Below are 19,084 nucleotides of genomic sequence, written 5' to 3'. Positions count from 1 at the left end.
CCAAACGACAATCTATCGCCCCAATCCGCCTCAGCGGCTGCATTGATGGCAGGGGAGAAAGCACCGGTGGTCGTGGTAGTTCAGGAACGCAGAAGGACAGACTTTCCCCCTCGTCCTCAGCGCCAGCAATCGTTTCTCCAGTCACCAACCAGTCAATAATCGCCGAAATCGTATCCTCAGACTTCGATCCCGACTCAGCCTTCTCCGCATCATCTGACTTCCCCTTCATTCCCACCAGCGAAGCCTTACTATCAGCTCTGGCCTCGGCACGTTCAAACCGAAACGCCTCTGGTCAAATTTCATCAGGCAACCTTCCACCCTCATTATACCACTCTTTCAACCCCTTCTTAAGTTTCGCGGAAAGCCGATGCAATCTCAACGAATCCTCCGCCCGTGGCCGATTCCCCGGTTCAAACTCCAAACAATCAGCCATTAATTCCATTATATCGGTTTGGCCCATTGAAGTCGAAGCAGCGAAATCGAGAAATATTTCGGATTCGGCATAGTGGTAGCGTTTGAGGGTTATGAGTTGGTAGAGGGTTACGCCAAAGGAGAACCAGTCGCTGCAGGGTGACATTTTTGGCGCCGAGGAGAGGATGGAGAGTTGGTGGGAGGGAGTGGGGGCGGCTTCGGCGAGGGAGAAGATGGTCATGAGGGAGGGACACATGTAGCCTTCTGTGCCGCAGATGTTGGGGCAGGAGATTTCGTGGGAGGAGAGGCCGAAGTCTGCAAGGAGGATTTGCGGGAGGCCGTATATGGGATTGGAATGGTCGAGGAAGATGTTGCGTTCTTTGATGTCTCGGTGGAGGATGGTGGAGTGGTGAGGGTTGCGGGTGATCGTATCTGTCGCAGTGTCGTAGGATTCGCCGTTGTGGAGGTAAAGAAGGGCGTCAAGCATACTGCTAACGTAGTGGTGGATGAACTGAACGGGCATGGAGTTACCGATTGCGCGGAGATGGGACGCGAAGTCTTGGACGTCGCCGCCTGAGCAGTACGGGAGAACGATGTTGGCTATGCAGAAGGGACCGTTGTGGTCGTAGTGCACGCTTTCGATGCCGATGATGTTTGGGTGCACAAGGTCTTCGAGTATTGCTGCTTCGCTGGGCCATTCGGTATGGTCCCTGACGGGGACCTGCTTGATGATGAAGAGCTTGGAGGAGATGCGTTGGCGGACGAGGTGGATTGGTGTGTTGAAGACCCCTAGTGCGCCGTTGAGAGTCTTGACAAGTTCGTATGCTGCTGGAAGACGGTTTGGCGCGGGGTCGATTATTACGGGTAAAGTGTCGTCGGAAGTTTCTGAGCTGGGTCTCTCTGTGGGTTTGTCAAGATTCAAGCTGACGCCTGCGGTAGCTTGTGTGCCATCGAAATCAGCAAAAGCGGATATGGTAAGAGTTGCTACGCTCGGGGCAGAATCCACGATGGGAGCTTCGCGCTCTTCTTCGGGCTCCTCTTCCTTGCGCTCTTCTGCTTTTGACTCTTCTGCTTTGGACTCCTCTTTTTTGTCTTTCCTGTGCCAGAAGCCCCAGCGAGGCTGCTTGCCTGTGGCACTTCTGACTGGAAACAATCTTCGTGTACGCGCGAGTACTGTTGGGCCGGTCATTTGCTCATCCTTGGCATTCTGGCCTCGACGAAAGTGCCCCACCAAAGGACGACATTCCAAGATCATGTCCTGAGCTAGGTTACGCATTTTTCTGGCACTTACAGGTTGCTGAGGAACGTTCTTGCGCAGGTGGCCCGGCCAGCAGGATAGAATGAATGGAAAGAGAAAGAATAATCAGAATCACAAGACCAGCTTGTGTATCTGCAGCGTCGTCTGAATGCAAATGATGCCAATTCTTCCGAATGAGAGAGATACGCTAGTTGCATACATTCTGGGACCGCGAAAGTGTTATAGCGCTGCATATCGCGGATGATGAGGTCAGACGTCAGACTCCGTCTCCTCTTTCTTTGTGGTAACAATGCGAGACTCGGCGCTTTCAGAAACAAAGAAGGTGGTTTTGTTGCACCAACAGACAACGAGATATTCCAACCTTGAAGTGCTCCGGACACAAAGGTATTGTCCTTACGACGGCGCCAGGACAATTGCAATAAGGTTTGAGCATTTCCTATGGACTCGAAGAAGTTTTGGTCCTCAAAAACAGCTTTTCCTCGAATCAGCGGTTGAGGCCACATTTTGGATAATCACTCGCGGTCCTCACAAGGCGTCCTTGAACCGTGACTCGCCTTGCAAATATAATCTACCTGCCGGACAGGTTTGATTCCGTAAGTCCCATACTGAACGCCAACACATCCAAGATGACACACTCACATACAACCACAGAGCGACCTTCGCTCTTCCACCGCAGCAAGACCTTGTTCGCCAGCGCCTTCAGCACTGTCACGACTACTTCAACCCGCGGAGGTATCAAGGGCAAGACACCGCTTTCCACTATTCAAGCCGAAACAGAGCTGCGCGAAGCCCGCTACAGAAAGGACGATGAATACGAAGCCGTCACCACGCTCAAGCTCGAAAGCGGCACGCAAGGCGAAATGCTGGTCAAGAAGTCCCTGAGGTCTGGAAATGTGTTCGTCGTCAAGCATACCAAATACAATCGAGCCACAGTGGACAATCGAACACTGCTCGACGGTGACCGCAACCACAAAGTCCCCACAGAGGCCGTCATCGTCAAGGATCTACTGAAACCACACCCCAACGTCGTTGTCGTGCACGACTTCTTCATGAAAAAGAACGCCCCAGGACGATATTTCATCTACATGGATGCCTGCAACGGAGGAGATCTTCACGAACAAATCCACCACTGGCGTATCCGTAAACAGATCGTACCAACAGTCTTCCTCTATCACTTGATAGTGCAGATCTCTGACGCATTCGCATTTTTGCATCACGGCCTTCGTCACTCAACAGGCTCCTGCTACACTCAAGATGAAGACCACGAAGCCGTTGTACATGGCGATATCAAGCTCGAAAACCTTTTTCTAAATTGGTCAATCCGAAACATCGGTGGTCTGCCAGATATTATTATCGGGGATTTTGGCCACGCCAAACTCCTCTCTGATCCAGAGCCTCGTGTCGATTGTGGCACAGAGGGCTGGAACTCACCCACTGTGACGGCGCTTTACAAGAAATACAAGGTTACGAACGACGATTTCCGTCTGAACAGGTCCGAAAAGCTCAAGATCTACTACGATATCGGAAAACAGCGAAATCTCAGTGATGATATCTACTCACTCGGCCTCGTTTTTGCAACAGCGGCGAACGATGCTCCTACTCGTATGTACCCTTCTTGGCCAGTCGGTCAGGACGAGGAAGTCTTGTCGTTGTCGAAGGAGCACGGGCTAAGAGATGTTGTGTATGGCTGTCTGCGCGTTGACCTGAAGAAGAGAGTTTCGATGGATTTCGGCGAGAAGGGAATTCTGGGCGAGGTCAATCGATTGAGAATGGCGAGGGATCGAATGGTGGCCCAAGGTGTGGAGCTTGATCCTACTGAGTGGTTCCGTATGCCTGCTCCTACTAGCACGGCAAGCAAGGTCTGAAAGGTTGGCTCGCGGTTTGGCGTTGATGATGTGCTTCTAAGCAAGACTGGACAACACGACTTTTGCATGTAAGAGTAATATGTAATGATATCAAGCTTGGAATGTGTTGCGCTTGTTGATCTCTATTTCTTATACAATCCACATACTTTGCAATGTTCTTCATCAATCTGGACCTCATGCCTTCCCGCACCCCTGTCCTCTAGACTTTATCATATTTTTTGTTTGCAGTCGACAAAGAGAACTCCCATGGAAATCAAGCGGACTCCCTATGAGCAGACTTACTCAATGGGGCCTGAGAGCAATTCAACGTATCGTCGAGGCGGTTGTAACAGTCGAACTTTGACACTCGTTCCGCCAAGGTCATCTTGTGTAGGCAATTATCTGTTCAGCGATACGCAGAGCGCTGGTTGGGACAGTCGGCCTTGCACCGTGGAGACACTGACGGTGCGAGATGGATTTTGCCAGACGACGAAGGGTCACGTTTCGCATGGCGCGAGTAGGGACTACAAATGAGTGAATCAACACGATGCGATCAGGAGCAGGGAAGAGGTAAACAGATAGCAGCTTCATAGAACATGATGTTGTCATAAATTTCATTTCATTATGCATAATGTGCACCTTCTAGTCCTGTTCTGCCTATCTAGTCGTGGACTGAAGAATCTCATGCGCCCTAAAGTAGACATCTCTGCGCAGACCTTTGAAACTGGGGCGGGAAGTGCCAGAATTGCCGTCCTCACGCGGGAATCAGTTCACCTGAGATTCAGTTAGCATGAGCCTCGATCCATCATGTGCTTGTATGAGAACGAGAATTGTAAAGCAAGATCAGCCGTGATTTCACGCTTTCACCGCATTTGCCGTAGCATCGAAGTGAGCTGGGTATAACGAAATGGTTGTCATCATGTAAATGCGAGGTGCGGAGACGAAGGAGTGACCTACCAGATCTGAGGGTGTGCTGAGGTCGATTTGTGCGGCATGCCCTTGGGTGGTCGGGACTCGAGGGCGGAGGAACGTCCACAGTGGGGCGGCCAGAAGACGAGAGCTTCTCGGACCTCAATGTTTCTTATGAGAGTTGAATCGCAATCGAGGGAGTTCCTAGCTCTCCTTCTCGGCGAAACCTTGTGCTTGTAGGTCATCCGCGTTGGCGTTCGGGTCTGGCAAAGCAGCTTCAGCGAGCTTCTCTTTGCCATCGTTCAGCATCTTGAAAGGTGTGTGCGTTTTAGGATTCTTCTTCCCTTCGCCAGGACCTTGCGACTTGAACTGGTAGCCTCGGATTCTATTCTCCTCATCAGCTATGAGCTTCGCGGCATGGCTCAGATATCTGTACCTTGGTCCTTGTCCAGTCTTTGCGGGCAACAGACTCTCGTACTTCTGTTCGAAGCGCGTGATATCCGCCTCGAAGGTGCCATTTGCGAGGCTTTGCCGAATGCTCGCGAAGAACAGATCCATGATGTGATGGTTATGGATCTGCAGCAGAACCCAGCCAAGCATCTCTTTCGCCGAGAGTAAGTGTTGCAAGTATGCTCGGTGGTGAGTCGTGCAAGCATAGCAATGGCAGCCCTTCGCCAGTGGAGATAGATTCACGGCGTGATCTTCTGACCACATATCGATGCCAAGTGGGAGGGACTCGGAGGACACATGCCCATTGACGACCGTTCCGTTTCCGTTAGTGGTCGTATCGGACGAGGAGCCGAAAGTAAAGTCCAACGCAATGCCCGCGTCTGTCGCAGCGCCAACAAAAGGCACCACCATGACATCCAACCCGCGTTGTATTTGGTAGAGGATATCTCGTGGTGTCTTGGGAGCTGCGAAGCTCAGGCGCGGGAGATGACCAAGCTCGGCCGGGAGATCTTCCAACGAGTCCAAATCATAAATTGCCAGACCTGATATGTGGTCTGCAAACTGGCCTGTGAGCTCCTCGATGTAGTACTGCTGCTTGGCGCATGAGACCGGCAGGAGCGATGCAAACAGATGTGCTCTGACAGCTTTCTCTTCCGATCGCCGCAAGAAGACGTGCTCCTCCAGCCATGCGATATTCCGATCAGTTGCCTTCTCGATTCTCTTGTTGCCCAGTGCTCGTTCGTATGGAATATCGCCTAGACCGACCAGTATGTCCGCCTGCAAACTTTCCGCCTTTTCTGCATACTCGTCCGATTTGAGCGCTCTGAACCCCACTGCAGTGCAAATTGACACAGTCTTGTTCGTATTCGACGTGGCTTCGGGTGCTGGAACCGGCGTTGTCCGTCTGGCACCCAAGACGAGCAGAGCATCATCTGGAGCAGCGATGAATTTCCTCAGTGGGGATTCGCCGCCAGGAGGCTGGAAGCGGTACAGCGGAGGAACATCTTTGGGAGCCCTTTCGATGACTATCACCACACTGTGAGCCTCGCAGTCAGCAAATGGGCGCGCCTGGGCGGAAGCGCGAAACAGGGCACTCACAGTCTTCGAGAGCGATGTACAGCCCGTTGATGTTGGTGTCACGGACGAAGGTGTCCTGCGTGATATGCGGTACCACGCCGCGGCTGGTGTTAGCGAGGTAATGTGGTGTATCCAATATCCTGCGGCCGGGCAATGCAAGCCGTCCTAAACGAGCTGCTGTGCCTGTCGATCGGATCACGTGGAACATGTCGTCGGGCAGCTGATGGAGCGTGCCGTTGCCATTGGCGTGCCCATTGAAATGTCCGTTCATTGTCGACGCATTGTCGGTGACGGTGAGGTGATTGTCATCGCGGGAGAGGAATTTTGTTCCAGCGGAAGTGGGCCCGACGCGCCAAGAAAGCACGTCGGAGCCATACTCACGCGTCTGGCTGCACCTGTCTTCCTTCAGCACCTTCACAACCAGAGATTTCTGGCAATCGAAATGGCAGAAGCGGCACCCTCGATCGGCTCCAAAGGACGAGGACGTCTTATTGTCTTCGAAGGACTGGACAGATCAGGCAAGAGCACACAATGTGCCCGCCTCATTGACCACATCAAATCTCAAGGACAAAAAGTGGAATATATGCGTTTCCCCAATCGAGGCACAGTCATCGGACAGATGATCGACAACTACCTCGTTGGCACCTCATCCCAAGAAGACCATGCAATCCATCTGCTCTTCTCCGCAAACCGATGGGAAGCTGCAGAAGACATCAAGAAACACCTGCTAGGTGGAACCACTGTCGTAGTAGACAGATATTACTACTCTGGCTGTGTGTACTCTGCGGCGAAGCATAACCCTACTATGGATCTCGCCTGGTGTCGGCATCCTGAAGTCGGCTTGCCTCGACCGGATTTGTGCTTGTTCCTCGATATCTCCGCTGAGGATGCTGCAAAGCGGGGAGGTTTTGGCAACGAAAGATACGAGAAGCAGGAAATGCAGGATCGTGTGAGAGACCTGTTTACGGAGATGAGGACTCATGCCGATGAAGCGGAGGACATCATTACCGTTGACGCTGGGCGGAGTGTAGAGGAGGTCGAGAAGACTATTCACGAGATTGTTGCAACTCGTCTGTCTGGACCACCATCGCAGCCATTGCGACATATTAACCCATGGTGAACACGCATCTACTCTGGTATGTATCTACAGATTGGCAGCACCCTCCAGATCATCGACATTGATCAAGTCAACACCAGCGGCCCACAGCAATTTCCAAACGGCATCTCTGTTCGACACAGGCCAGTTTGGCTGATCCCAGTAACGAACACCAATACCCCTGTCATGCGCGACCTCGATCTGGCTCTCCAACAAAGCCTGGCTAGTCGCGTTCAAGACTCCATTTCTCACAGTTCCGAACTGGCCACTGAATGCTGTGCTTGCGATTTTCGAAACATCCGAAGTGATGTTGTTGGCAGTCGAATTCAGCGTTGCCAACGGAGCATCAAAAAACACATCTCTCGGACTTTGGCTTTGAACCAGATCGAGTGGCGTACTTCCAGTCCCCACGACAGTTACAGGTCCAGAAGTCGTTTCGGTTCCATTGAAAGTCGTTAAGTAGCCCGCAGACCTCAAAGGCTCCAGCGCTTCCACGACCACTGGAAACGCTGCTTCGCCATCTGTCTTGATGTCTACGAACAAGTACAGCGTCTGACCGGAGCTGGTATCGAACACTCCATTCTTCGTTGGCAGAGCGGAGACAAAGCTCGAATTGGGATTCTGCGCTCGCAGGACGCTCAAAATGGGCTGCACGTAGAGGCTGTCAAATGTTCGGTATTCTGTCAAGGCTGATTCTTCGTGGCCAACATAGAGTGTGCCATTCTGTAGCCACACATCTGCTTCCACGGAAATGGCTCCCACGCTCAAGGCTGAGTAGAACGGAATTGGTCGCCAGTAATCGTTGTGAGAATGAATAGCCTTGGGAATGATGCCTTGCGTCAGATCTGTTGGGTACGTGTAGTTCTCGCCTTTCTGAGCTCCGGCTAGGATCTTCTGGAGTGGCTGGGAGAGTGGGATATCGGATTGTGCGAGTGCAAGACTCGTGCTGGCCGCGAAGATGGACAGAATTGATGAAAGCATCTTGAAAGAGAGATGGGCGGAGGAGATGTGCTTCAACCTTGGATTGCGTGCGACTCGCAGTCACCTTTTCATTCTACCTCGTTCTACGACTGTGGACACTAGCCGCAGTCGTCTCTTCTGCCGCGATATGACGACCTGACTTGCATTGGTGCTGAGCCAATGGCATTGAGCACGTGGCTGGCGTTTTGGTGGCTGGGCGTGGCACAATTGCTGGGAACGGAAACAGGTCCGGAGCCGATCGGCCGAGTGGCATCCAGACATCGAATTCACATTGACAATTCTTTCAACCACACCCCATATTACTCAAGCGATCGCCGTCACCCAGGTGCGAGTATCGGGATGAAGATCCGTAGTCGACAACGTCCCTGCGCTTCGACATGTGGATTATCTTCGCAAGTTTCGCCGTACAAAACGAACCGGCGACCACCAGATCTTTACCGTCATGATCTGGCCACTTTATCGTGCATCTGTCGTCAAAAAGATCTGTAATACCACGAGGATGATCTCTCGTAGCTTTTCGCTTTGGCCGCTGTTCCCGTACTGAAGTCAAAAGTTCGCCAGACGCGTGCTGAGCGATCTCATCGCCTCTTTCCAATGATCTTCTGGACCTGGATGGGATATTTCACGCTACTTTCGAGACTGGAATCGGCGAACTGGTATCCGACCTCCACACAAGCGGGACCTCCCTCGGCGGTCGTGAAAACCGGGAGCCGGTCTTGGGATGAAGATGCGACTGTTGCGGAGGTCGACTAAAGAAGTGAGTTCTCCTCGATACTGAAATGCTCTGATCAGCACGACATGAAGTGGAGAAGCATGGTTTTCGATTGTTCACAAAGCTCGCCACATGCAGTCTTTGCTCGGGACCTGGTCAGAAGAACTCAGGCTCCAGATCAGCAAAGAGGATTCCAGAATAGAAAGGAATATCTGAATCTCGCAGTCGGAAAGAGAGGTGAAGTCGATGCTGAATTATGGTGCACGCATACAAATGGAATGCTGTCATAATCGAACCCAACCCTTCCACCAGCACCACACCTAGCAGCCTTCTCGATTCATGAGATCTGAGGTGCAAGCTCGCGCTCTTCATCTAGGCCACTGTTCTGGTGCCGTATCTCAGTGCTGCGGTCATCAGACTTCGCTCTCTACGTTCAAGATGCATGCCAAGCGTGTAGCTCTCGAGGAAGGTTGCCATGCCGGTGTTGGAGTGGAGCGGACCGCCCTTGAATAGAATGCAAGGAGTCAACCACTCGGAGTCGGCATCTCTGGCCAGCGTCGGGCTATAGAATTGGGACTTCTTCACGATTGTGATGGTGTTGTGGTTCCCTGCTCGTTCGGACTTACCCGGGTCTGTGATATTTGTCATCTTTTGACCTCCCACGATCTTGAGGCGTTAGCTTCAGCTGTTGTGTTCAATGCGAAGACAGATCCCAGAGTGCAGCATTGAAGCTGTGGCATGAGATCCAGAGAGAATCGAAGCCGATGGAGTTGCTGTAGTGGTGCTTAGCTGTCGTGCTGTATAAGCCGCATTGACTCCCAGATCTTGTGAGCGACTCACGATCTGGCAAATAATCTACTCGAAAGATGCTGTACTCAAATGATCAGCTGCGGGGCATAAGTAAAGCAGACGGCTCAATGCTACAACATTGAAGGTTGCGAGATGAGCGTTTCCAAGGCCTGTCGATTTTCTGGATCTTTGTCCTGCAGTGGCACTAATCGTGGCGTCTGTGGAAACAGTCGCTCAGCGTGCTTCAACCTTCCATAGAACGGAGAACTCTCGACATCTGTTTCAAGTGCTGATCTGAGGTGTGTTGAAGACATGAGGTTGTACAGAGCGGGGAAAGAGGGAGGCGGACCGTCGGGAGCATGTGATAAGGTACAAGCTGCAGGCCTGACGACCGGCAGACTTCAAGACGATGGCACCCTTTCACACTGTTTCGGAGACGGAGCTCAAGACCGAATAATGGCACAGCATGGCAGAGCTTCATCAAGTGACATGTGAAAGCATGTGTCAACGTCCAACTTTTGACGAACATCCTGGACGAGACGGACCTCCGGCCACATCTCTCATGTAGCATTGCATAGCCTTCCAGACCGATGCATTGCGATCCACTTTCTGCAAGATCTGACTTGATGCAGCTCGCAGCAATGCTTTCAGAGATCGGATCGCATACACAATTGCGGCGTACTTTTGCAAGGATCAGCTCGGAGCTCCACGCCGATCGAAATAGGAAAATATAGCATAGCCTGCATACTAAAGCTGCACATCATGCGAAGCATGAGTGATCAACAGTGGAGTGCCCATCAACCGGAGACACGCCGTGCGAGCCAAGAGTGGAAGATGAAGAGATGATCTATTCAAATAATCTTGCAGCCTACGGAAGTATATAAATTTTCCTTAGGAGAGCTTCGCATGTTACCTCTCGTCACTGACGACTTTCAGTAACAACCCGAATCGTGTCTCAAAGACTTTTCACTAACAATATGGTGCATCTTGCTGGCGGTACGTAGGCTCAGGATGCATGACCGCAATGAACGCACCTTGATCCACTGACTCTTTCGATCCTCCAGATCATCCTTCCACGAGGTAATTCGCCACCATGAGCGACTGGCTTGAAGAACATCCAGAGATCGGTCAAAGGTCCATTGCAGAGATTGGCGGGATCTTTGCTTTCAAGCTCCTTGGCGATGAGGGTGGAGAGTGGTATGTGGATCTGAAGGAAACTGGTACGGTAGGCAAAGGCCTATCGCCTCAGGGCAAAGTGTATGATGTGTTGTTTGAGTTCGATGTTTCCGATTTCGAGCAACTTGTCGATGAGGAAACAGACGCGGTGTCAGCGCAACTCTCTTCGTCAGGAAGAATGACGATATCTGGGAAGACAGAACTGGCAGTCCACCTAGACAAGGTGTTTGAGCTGGGTAGGCATGTGCCTAGTTTCGGGACGCTGTCTCCTACGAGGTGAGAATTGTATGAGACGTAGCACCTTACATCGCTACATACGCGACGAGCTTCGCATCCACAGACTTCCCAATATCACTCTATTGCACACTATCTTCTGCAAGCTCACCAATGATGCAAGTTGATGGCCCGAGTGGTCGCCTTACCCCAAAAGCTCAAACTGGAAGCACTGGAGTCAGCTCGAGGCAATGCAATGGATCGAAATAGGCAAATACAACTTGACGTCCCAGCCAAAGCCGAAATCAATCTTGCATGTACGATCGAGGTACAACCGATGAATTGATGGGAAGCACATGTATGGGTGCTCGACGATCGGGAAGTGGACAATACTAAGTATCGAGCAAATGTATTTGGAATCAAGAATGTGCTGAGAGATATCTAGACCTCCCCTCACCAGCAGAGATTCTTCGAACTGTCCTAGGCGATAATACCTGATCACCATCTATCCTGCTCATATCACACAAATAAATCCAACACAGCATACCTGTCCCTAGCTACAGGTCTGTGGTCGACAGATCGTTGTCCAGGCACGAATACTATGGAGTCCGCTGACTCAATGCAGGCGAACCCTCTACTCAAGTATTTGACAGAATTGCTAAATATTTGGCGACAGAGACTGCGAAGCAGCAGGCCATCAGTGACTTTGGCAAGATTTTCAAATTCGAGCTGAAAGGCGAGGGAGGCGGAGAGTGGTATCTCGACTTGAAGAATGGCGGAACTATAGTCGCTGGGAAAGACTATGGCGAAGCATTGGATGGTAAAGGTCCAGACATAACTTATATTGTCAATACTCCTGATTTCAAGGAGCTGGTTGACGATCCTCGTTACAAGGCATTGGAATATTCCTTCTCGGGCAAGCTAATGGTGTCTGGTAACAAAGCACTGGTGCCACAAATTGTCAAGATCTTGGAAATGGGTAAGAAGTGAAATGGGCATAGAGCCGCCGTGGGAACAAATTGAATGTCGAAGATAGGGGGCAACCCACGTCAGACCATGAACGTTGCTTCAATAAGCCATGCTGCTTACTATCTGTACTTCAAGGCGCTGTTTCGTACTTGTCGCCGCCTCTGATCTGGCCAGAGCGCGAGATTACCGTGAGTAGCCCATCGACGGCCCACTTCACAGCAATCCCCAAGGCTCTCCACCTTTCCGCGATCGCTGTGTGCGGACAATGCTATGCATGATCAACTATTGTTAGATTGCGAGCATAGCTGAGCTTTCATGCTGTAGCTAGATTCATGCAAGCCAAAAGCGAAGAGTCAGCAGATCGTACCGCGTCTAAGCGGTATGCTGGTGGACACATGTCGACATAAAGGTACGCATTATCTCTGTTGCTGTTCATAAAACAAATTACTCATCCAGTACTTCTTCCAACTTCACTTGGCCTGCAAACAAAGAGACTTTTCACTTCGAAGAATACTCCACAGTGACACATACAATAGACGATTCTCTAGCCACTAGTACGTATTGAAGTAACGGCGATCTGGCGGCGCATGTGTTCACAGCAAAGCTTTGACTAATTTCACGACAACTCAGGCCTCCCTGGAAGTGATCGATTTGACAAGATCGCGTTTCATTTGGAACACATCAAAAATTACCGGCAAGAGCCAATTAAAAGTATTGGCAGAATCGTGGCATTTAATGTTACCGGTCCTAACGGGGGACAATGGTATGTCGACGTGAAGGAAAGTGGCACGGTAGGCAAAGGTCTTGCACCAGTGGGCAAAACACCTGATGTGACACTTGAGCTTGAAGGCAGAAACTTCGAAGAGTTGCATCTCGTTAGGGGAAGTGCTGTGTTGAGCCGATGGAGCGATGGAACTTGGAAGGTCACCAGTGATGGCTCGAACGAGGACCCAGAGAACAAAGGCTTGAACTTTTTGATTTTCAGCTTGCACAAGATCTTCGGGATGGCCAGAGGAGAGTCCTTCGAGGAATTGAATAAGATACCAGACCACTAGAAGTACGCACGGGTCAATGGTAAAGTGATATGCAGCTGAGTGGGGGTGGTCATCAAAAGCTCACGTTGTCAAGAGTCTCTCCTACGAAATGACCGCCACTGTGTCGTCACGTTTCGTTGCGTTCTTGGTATATCGACTAGCGATGTGATCTTTCCCTTAGAAAGCATCCATCAGCAGATATATCCCGCATTGCACATGCAACTCCGTCGTATCCTTCGTAGCACGCATTCAGCGCCGTAGGTGATCGATCGGTCATGCAATGAATGTTCATGGCAGACAATCTTCGATCTGCGTATCATGCAGCCCATACTTTGCGGTGTGTCGGGGATACAACGGACATCTCCCGTGAAGAGCTTATGCAGTAGCTATGCACGCGGAACGAGAGATGGTTCAGCGCACTCGCACTAGTGGTCTGGCGAAGCAAGTATGTATCCGTACCTCGCACTGCATATAAATACTGATCCCTTCTGGTCACCCAGGCTGTAAACCTACACCATCTCACCAGATAGAAGAGGAATCGTCATCACCACGAACATGTCTCTAGCCAGCAGTAAGTCCTCATGCATACACTTGGTGTGCAATTATGTCATTCGGATAGCTCGCTGATTATGCCATTGCGTAGACTTGCCATCAACCCAAATTTTCGACAAGATAGCTCAAAAGCTGAAAAATTCGGATTCTACGAAGCAGCAGGCGATCAATGATATAAATGGCATTTTTACCTTCCATATCACGGGCGATGGAGGGGGAGAGTGGTTCGTTGATGCCAAGGAAAGTGGTCAGGTCGGAAAGGGCGCAGCGCCAGCGGGCAAAACGTCCGATACAACGATCACGCTGGCAGCTGAGGATTTCTCTCAGCTCGTTGACGATAACTCTGCGGCGATGCAGCTCTTCTTTGGGGGCAAGATGAGAGTTGCTGGGGATCAGGTGCTTATGATGAAACTCAACAAGGTTTTGGCGCTAGGCCAGTAGTATCGTGAAGTTGGCATTCGAGACAAATTATGCAGAATGGCTGTTTCCGTTGCTTAGAGTTATGTGTATGGGTCGATGAGGCTCACAGGGGCAAAGAAAGGCGAGTTTGGCAAAAGTTTTAGTTTCTTCTCAGGCCCTTTGAAACTGGCTGTCAACTTTGCGATGTCGTTGTGACTGGTAGTTAGCCAGTAGCAAGCGTGGCTAAGGCTTTGTGTGCCTCTGTCGTGCACCCTTCCGCAATGGATCTACTGCCTACACAGAACCTGATTGGGATATTGAGATAGACTGTCGTTAGTCGGAAGTCACGGTTTGCAAGATAGACGTCACAATAAACACTTGGAAGGCAGCGCCTGGAAAAGAGGTACTATACTGTAACAAATAGATATGTCAAACATCGACAGTCGCTCATGGCGAATAGCCTACTTAGCATGCCAATTTTCCATGAGACACGGGCCAGCATCTTTAAGCCTTATCACCATTCTGCAGCGCCGTTCATAACCACTTCTTGACCACCGGGATCCCTTCGAACCCTTTTGCGTTCCTCACTGATCATTGTAGCCGAATAGCGATTCCCAGCCCCGTGATCCATATCCGTAGCCCATATGCCGCTCATGCGCGTATGATCTCACCGATGCTGCAGCGGGACAGTGGCACGTAGATGCGGATGAAACTGGCAGCGGGGCCACCGATCTAGCGACAGAGTGCAAGAGTCCCGATGTCACTCTCCAAAATCCAACGTTCTTCTCCTCGGATTTGGGACCAGTCAGTGCAGAGAGGATGCGTTCATCAATCGAAAGTGGGTTGATCAAGATATCTGGCAATGACAGCATACCAAAACAGGGTCTGTGGAGGATTGTCTGCAACTGTCACATGGAAATTTACGGCATGAGCAAGGGATCGCCGTTTTGGATGATGGAAGATTTGCCACAAGGACAGCCAGAATAGTTCTTGACGAAGTAGCACAATGTGTACTTGGCAACATGCCGATCTTGTTGTTCCATCCGTAGAGTCATCCCGTCTACGTTGTGCTGATGCATCTTGCATTCCGCGAGTGCCTACATCGTCAGCATTAGTTGCCAAACAGCTGTTAGGGCATTGAATCCCTCTGCCGGGGCTACATGAGCTCGTTGAATTAACGTTCGCTGGAATCAACCCTTTCTTCGCCACTTGTTTCGTAGTCTACACTAAGTATACAAGTATATGATCCTTCAATATGCGCCTCATGCATGCCCCAGCTATTTCATGGGTCTGAAATCGATCGGACATCCACGGTACAGTATATATGCGGTAGCTATGCGCCATGCATGTCGAGAGCTAGGGGAGCAAATTGCTATTTGCGTCAGCTAACTGAGAATACAAACATATATATTCGTCTCTAGGAACGAACAAGCTGGAATTTTCTCTTCATCGGAACCATACGCATAGCGTGTCTCAGAATACAGAAGAAGAACAGCACGCAAACGACATCACCATGTCTTCTATGGGTACAGAAGTGTCCAGTCGTGGGATCAATAATAAGTCGTTCGTTGCAAGTGAGTTCCCACCAGGTTGGACCTGCGTCTGTCAGTCTGCTAAATCTGTCGCTACATAGTCGAGCCTCCTTCATCGACCTTCAAGAAAATAGCCGACAAGCTCTCCAGTTCGGACATCGTGAAACAACAGGCCATCGAGGAAATCAATGCCGGATATGCTTTCATTATCACCGGTGATGAAACGTTCGGTTTTGCCGATGACGGAGGGGGACAGTGGTATGTTGAAGCGAAGGAACATGGTCAAGCAGGAAAAGGACGCGCACCAGGAGGCGAGAAACCTGACGTGATCTTTGAGCTCGACACTACAAGTTTTCAGCAGATTGTCCAGAATCCTTCCGAGGCACAGAAACTTATCTCCGCGGGCAAGATCAAAGTAAGCGGCGATCAGACACTTGTAAACAAATTGGACAAAGTTTTGGCGCTGGGAAAGCAGTGATTTGAGGGTGGCAATGGGTTTCTTCGTAGCGTCTAATTGTCGGATGATGTTACTGTCGACTGCGCAGGTCTAGGTATATAAGTCGACGAAGCACACAGAAACGACGAAATGAAAGCCTTGCTGTTTCTCGCATGATCTCCACACGCTGCATTGAACATGGAAGAAGTAGAATAGGGACGGCTGTGTGGAGTAAGCATACAATTTAGCGTGTCAGCTGTCTGCGCGAGGCAGTACTATATCTCCATGCCCTGTCCATAACTTGCAGCCCCATTCTTGAACACTGTCTGTCCCACAGCCAAGCGCCAGGAAGTCTGAACACTAAAACCATGGGATATTTTGATCCAATTCAAGTCGCAACCAGGGCAAGCGGCAGCTCCTCAATCAGTGCGCACCATGCAGATGCCAAGGCCCATCGTGGCAAATCAAACCAATTCATGGTCGGCAGCAAGCGCCCCAATAATGCTTCCGGAAGTCATACTACAACTCCGGCAACGGCAGCGACCTTGTCTGCGCCTCCTTCGCAGCTGCGACGAATTTATTCCTCTCCTCTTCAGTCTTGAACTCAATCTTGATCCCACCGACCTTCTTCAACACAGCGTCTTTCTCCGCCGCCTTGGCGTTGACCATGCCTCCCATACTTGCAATTTTCGCTCTCTCAGCCTGCCGTGCAGTAGCACCGGGTCTCGCCACAGTGACATCGATCCCCTTCACTTTCACAAACTTACTCCCATCCTCTTTGATCCTCACATGCTGTCGACTGTTATTAATCCACCATCTCGCCCACCCTTCTCCGAAATTCGATGAAATGTGCATCAAAGCCATGACGCCTCCGGTAGCACCCGGTGTTTCCACTCCGTCTTCTTCCCACAACCTGAGCATTTCGATGTGTGCAAACTGTTCTTCGAATGCAAAAGCTCCTTTCAATCCTTCGTGGATGACAGTCGTTTTCGTGGTTCGAAAAGAGCCGAGGAGTTTACGCCCAAAGACTGCAGACTGGAATGTCACAGCATCGGCTTCAGTGGCGAAGTAGTAATTCACCCAATTGGTTGACTTTTCTGCTTGGAGCAGCGCACCCCATTCTTTACTGTGGAACTTCAGTAAGATCTGTCCGCCTTCTTCTGTGTTTCCTGCCAGAGAAACCTTTTCGGGCTCGAAGTATGAGCAGTAGGGTACTGTTTCTTGGGTCTCGGATAGTTTCTGTTGGATTCGAGTTTTATCATCGTCGGAAAGACACCATACTGATGTGGCGACTTTGGTACCTCCGTATTCTCGGTTCTCTCGTTTTCGAATGACGAGGATCCGAAATTCTTTGCAGGCGGGTTTCATTTCGACGTTGTAGCGCATGTCAGAGATTTCTGGATTGTGTTGGGCGTATTCGACGAGTCGGCCGCGGACATCGCAGAGGATGGCAGAGTTGCGGAAAAGCTGTCTTTCGAATTTTTTACGTTCATTGATGTCGCTCGCTTCGATGTGGATGGTCTGCCGGTATGCGGTCTTGGTTGCTGGTTTGTTATCTGGTGAGTCTCCATCGGCGCCGCTGTGCGTTCTTCGCAGTTCCGTCGAGGCGCTGTATGGTGTCGCGGCAGCACGGGATCTCTCCTGACTGCTTTCAATTGCGGGCGGCGGAAGCACATCAAGTTCGACGCGCTGCGCTGATCTTCTGATAGGCAATGGTGGTGGCATTGACCTTCTCTTACTCTTCACCGGCAAGGGTGGCGGTTCGCCTTCTTCTGTACTCAGACTTCGAGTGCTGCCTGCGGTCGCTCGAGAATCTTCTTCCAATGCTCGAAATAGGGCTGGCAATGTCGCCGAGTCTCTGCGCCACGAGGTTCTACACGAGGATTCTCCCTCGTACGCGCTATCTTGTGGCGACGCACACAAGTCTTTGCTCCCTGACGCGCTGTGTTGTGGCTTGAGTGATGAACTCGAGCCAGATGTTCGTGATCCAGTAATGGCTTGCTGAAGCGCGTCTGCCGCTGTGAGGTTGCCATCTGAAGTGAAGCTCAACGTTGAGCTAGCATGCAAGAACGTTTGATCCAGCTTGCGCCTCTGATGAAGTCGCCGCTGACTTGCATTCGAGATGTGAGAGTTGATATCGCCATGATTCGCGTCTTCATTGAGCGACATGTCTGAGATTGATGGAGTATAGGCGGATACGTCTTCTTGAATGGACGCTGGCCTCATTTGTGTCTCGTGCGGGTTCGGCGACTCAGTGCCGCTCGTGAGGCGCACAATGACTTGCTGGACTTCATCGAGCGCCTCTCTGAGGCTTCCATTTCCACTGCCTTTCTCATGGATCGGCGCAATCTTCTGCGCTATCGGTACAACAGTTGCCGCAAGTCTTCCCGGCGTCCGTGATTGGAGAGCCTGTAGAATCAAGTCCAGACAAGTCGTGTACATCAGGAGCACTTCCTGCAGCGCCTGTATGTCGGAGCCTTGAATGGTCCATTTGAATGTCTTGTAGTTCTCAAGCACAATCTGACTCCAGGTCCGTTCCACCACGAATCCATGGCCAGTATCCTTCTTCTTGATCACCTGATATCGGTCTACAAAGCGTTCCAGGGATGCGAGGGTCTTCCGAACAGACTGAAGGATCTCGTTGATCGCGCCTCTTACTTCATCACCATCGTGGGATAAGACACTGTCCTCTTCGTGCAGCGCCCCAGCAACTAACTTCAGAACTCCGCCAAGGCAGTTCAACGCTCTCTCCACCTCGGCAAACTCAACCGGGTCACTGTCTTTGCCATGCGCAAAGGCCCTGCCAATTCGGCATGCCGTCTGAGCCAGCGTAAGCACATCATTCCTCGACAGCAGTGGGGAGTTCATGCTCGGCGAGATGTCGGATCGCACGGCCCTCGTGCGCTGGCGAGTGTAGTGTCTACACTTCTAGCTATGTATTCCACTGCTCTAGAAACAGCAGAAGACGCCGTAGGCTATTCCATGGATCTATTCAGAAGTCAATGTGATTTGGCAGTGTATGGCGGAAAAGCTCGGAAAGTGGAATTATTGCGCGGTCATGAAATGATGAGGCGGCGAAACTGGCCATACCGGGCCCTATACCATGTGGCAGATGCCTGCTTCACTGCACTGCCGATGCAGTGCCGGCCTCTTCATCACACGGGGGCGAAGTCAAACTGGCTGTCCGCAGCAGAATGCACGTGTCGAAACGATGGCCTTTGCCATGTGAAGGGGCGTTTATGGCCG

General features: G+C 51.0%; 10 protein-coding genes across 10 annotated transcripts; 6 read left to right on the top strand and 4 right to left on the bottom strand.

The window, feature by feature from the left end:
* Positions 1-292: 292 nt before the first annotated feature.
* Positions 293-1,666, bottom strand: CKM354_001013300 (uncharacterized protein; the record flags this gene model as incomplete). Its single annotated transcript, XM_044805584.1, has 1 exon — positions 293-1,666. The coding sequence occupies one exon, from the start codon at positions 1,664-1,666 to the stop codon at positions 293-295; it is 1,374 nt and encodes a 457-aa protein (XP_044661519.1).
* A 629-nt stretch (positions 1,667-2,295) lies between these two features.
* On the top strand, positions 2,296-3,534 carry CKM354_001013200 (uncharacterized protein; the record flags this gene model as incomplete). The annotated part of the gene is made up of 1 exon (XM_044805583.1): positions 2,296-3,534. The coding sequence occupies one exon, from the start codon at positions 2,296-2,298 to the stop codon at positions 3,532-3,534; it is 1,239 nt and encodes a 412-aa protein (XP_044661518.1).
* Positions 3,535-4,626: 1,092 nt separating this feature from the next.
* CKM354_001013100 (uncharacterized protein) lies at positions 4,627-6,220 on the bottom strand (the record flags this gene model as incomplete). The annotated part of the gene is made up of 3 exons (XM_044805582.1): positions 4,627-4,807; positions 4,859-5,897; positions 5,971-6,220. 3 exons carry the CDS (start codon positions 6,218-6,220, stop codon positions 4,627-4,629), a joined length of 1,470 nt encoding a protein of 489 aa, XP_044661517.1.
* A 171-nt stretch (positions 6,221-6,391) lies between these two features.
* CKM354_001013000 (bifunctional thymidylate/uridylate kinase) lies at positions 6,392-7,069 on the top strand (the record flags this gene model as incomplete). Its single annotated transcript, XM_044805581.1, has 1 exon — positions 6,392-7,069. One exon carries the CDS (start codon positions 6,392-6,394, stop codon positions 7,067-7,069), a length of 678 nt encoding a protein of 225 aa, XP_044661516.1.
* Positions 7,070-7,093: 24 nt separating this feature from the next.
* CKM354_001012900 (uncharacterized protein) lies at positions 7,094-8,026 on the bottom strand (the record flags this gene model as incomplete). Its single annotated transcript, XM_044805580.1, has 1 exon — positions 7,094-8,026. The coding sequence occupies one exon, from the start codon at positions 8,024-8,026 to the stop codon at positions 7,094-7,096; it is 933 nt and encodes a 310-aa protein (XP_044661515.1).
* A 2,478-nt stretch (positions 8,027-10,504) lies between these two features.
* Positions 10,505-10,983, top strand: CKM354_001012800 (uncharacterized protein; the record flags this gene model as incomplete). Its single annotated transcript, XM_044805579.1, has 3 exons — positions 10,505-10,523; positions 10,592-10,607; positions 10,662-10,983. The coding sequence occupies 3 exons, from the start codon at positions 10,505-10,507 to the stop codon at positions 10,981-10,983; spliced, it is 357 nt and encodes a 118-aa protein (XP_044661514.1).
* A 189-nt stretch (positions 10,984-11,172) lies between these two features.
* CKM354_001012700 (uncharacterized protein) lies at positions 11,173-11,906 on the top strand (the record flags this gene model as incomplete). The annotated part of the gene is made up of 2 exons (XM_044805578.1): positions 11,173-11,233; positions 11,542-11,906. 2 exons carry the CDS (start codon positions 11,173-11,175, stop codon positions 11,904-11,906), a joined length of 426 nt encoding a protein of 141 aa, XP_044661513.1.
* Positions 11,907-13,474: 1,568 nt separating this feature from the next.
* Positions 13,475-13,912, top strand: CKM354_001012600 (uncharacterized protein; the record flags this gene model as incomplete). Its single annotated transcript, XM_044805577.1, has 2 exons — positions 13,475-13,490; positions 13,563-13,912. The coding sequence occupies 2 exons, from the start codon at positions 13,475-13,477 to the stop codon at positions 13,910-13,912; spliced, it is 366 nt and encodes a 121-aa protein (XP_044661512.1).
* A 1,471-nt stretch (positions 13,913-15,383) lies between these two features.
* On the top strand, positions 15,384-15,880 carry CKM354_001012500 (uncharacterized protein; the record flags this gene model as incomplete). Its single annotated transcript, XM_044805576.1, has 2 exons — positions 15,384-15,444; positions 15,504-15,880. The coding sequence occupies 2 exons, from the start codon at positions 15,384-15,386 to the stop codon at positions 15,878-15,880; spliced, it is 438 nt and encodes a 145-aa protein (XP_044661511.1).
* A 477-nt stretch (positions 15,881-16,357) lies between these two features.
* On the bottom strand, positions 16,358-18,706 carry CKM354_001012400 (uncharacterized protein; the record flags this gene model as incomplete). Its single annotated transcript, XM_044805575.1, has 1 exon — positions 16,358-18,706. One exon carries the CDS (start codon positions 18,704-18,706, stop codon positions 16,358-16,360), a length of 2,349 nt encoding a protein of 782 aa, XP_044661510.1.
* Between the last annotated feature and the right edge of the window lie 378 nt (positions 18,707-19,084).

The sequence above is a fragment of the Cercospora kikuchii genome, assembly GCF_019650295.1.
Source record: "Cercospora kikuchii DNA, contig_00007, whole genome shotgun sequence".
NCBI classification, from domain to species: domain Eukaryota; kingdom Fungi; phylum Ascomycota; class Dothideomycetes; order Mycosphaerellales; family Mycosphaerellaceae; genus Cercospora; species Cercospora kikuchii.
Note: the sequence above shows the minus strand (reverse complement) of the source record. Positions and strands in the feature narration are given on the sequence as shown.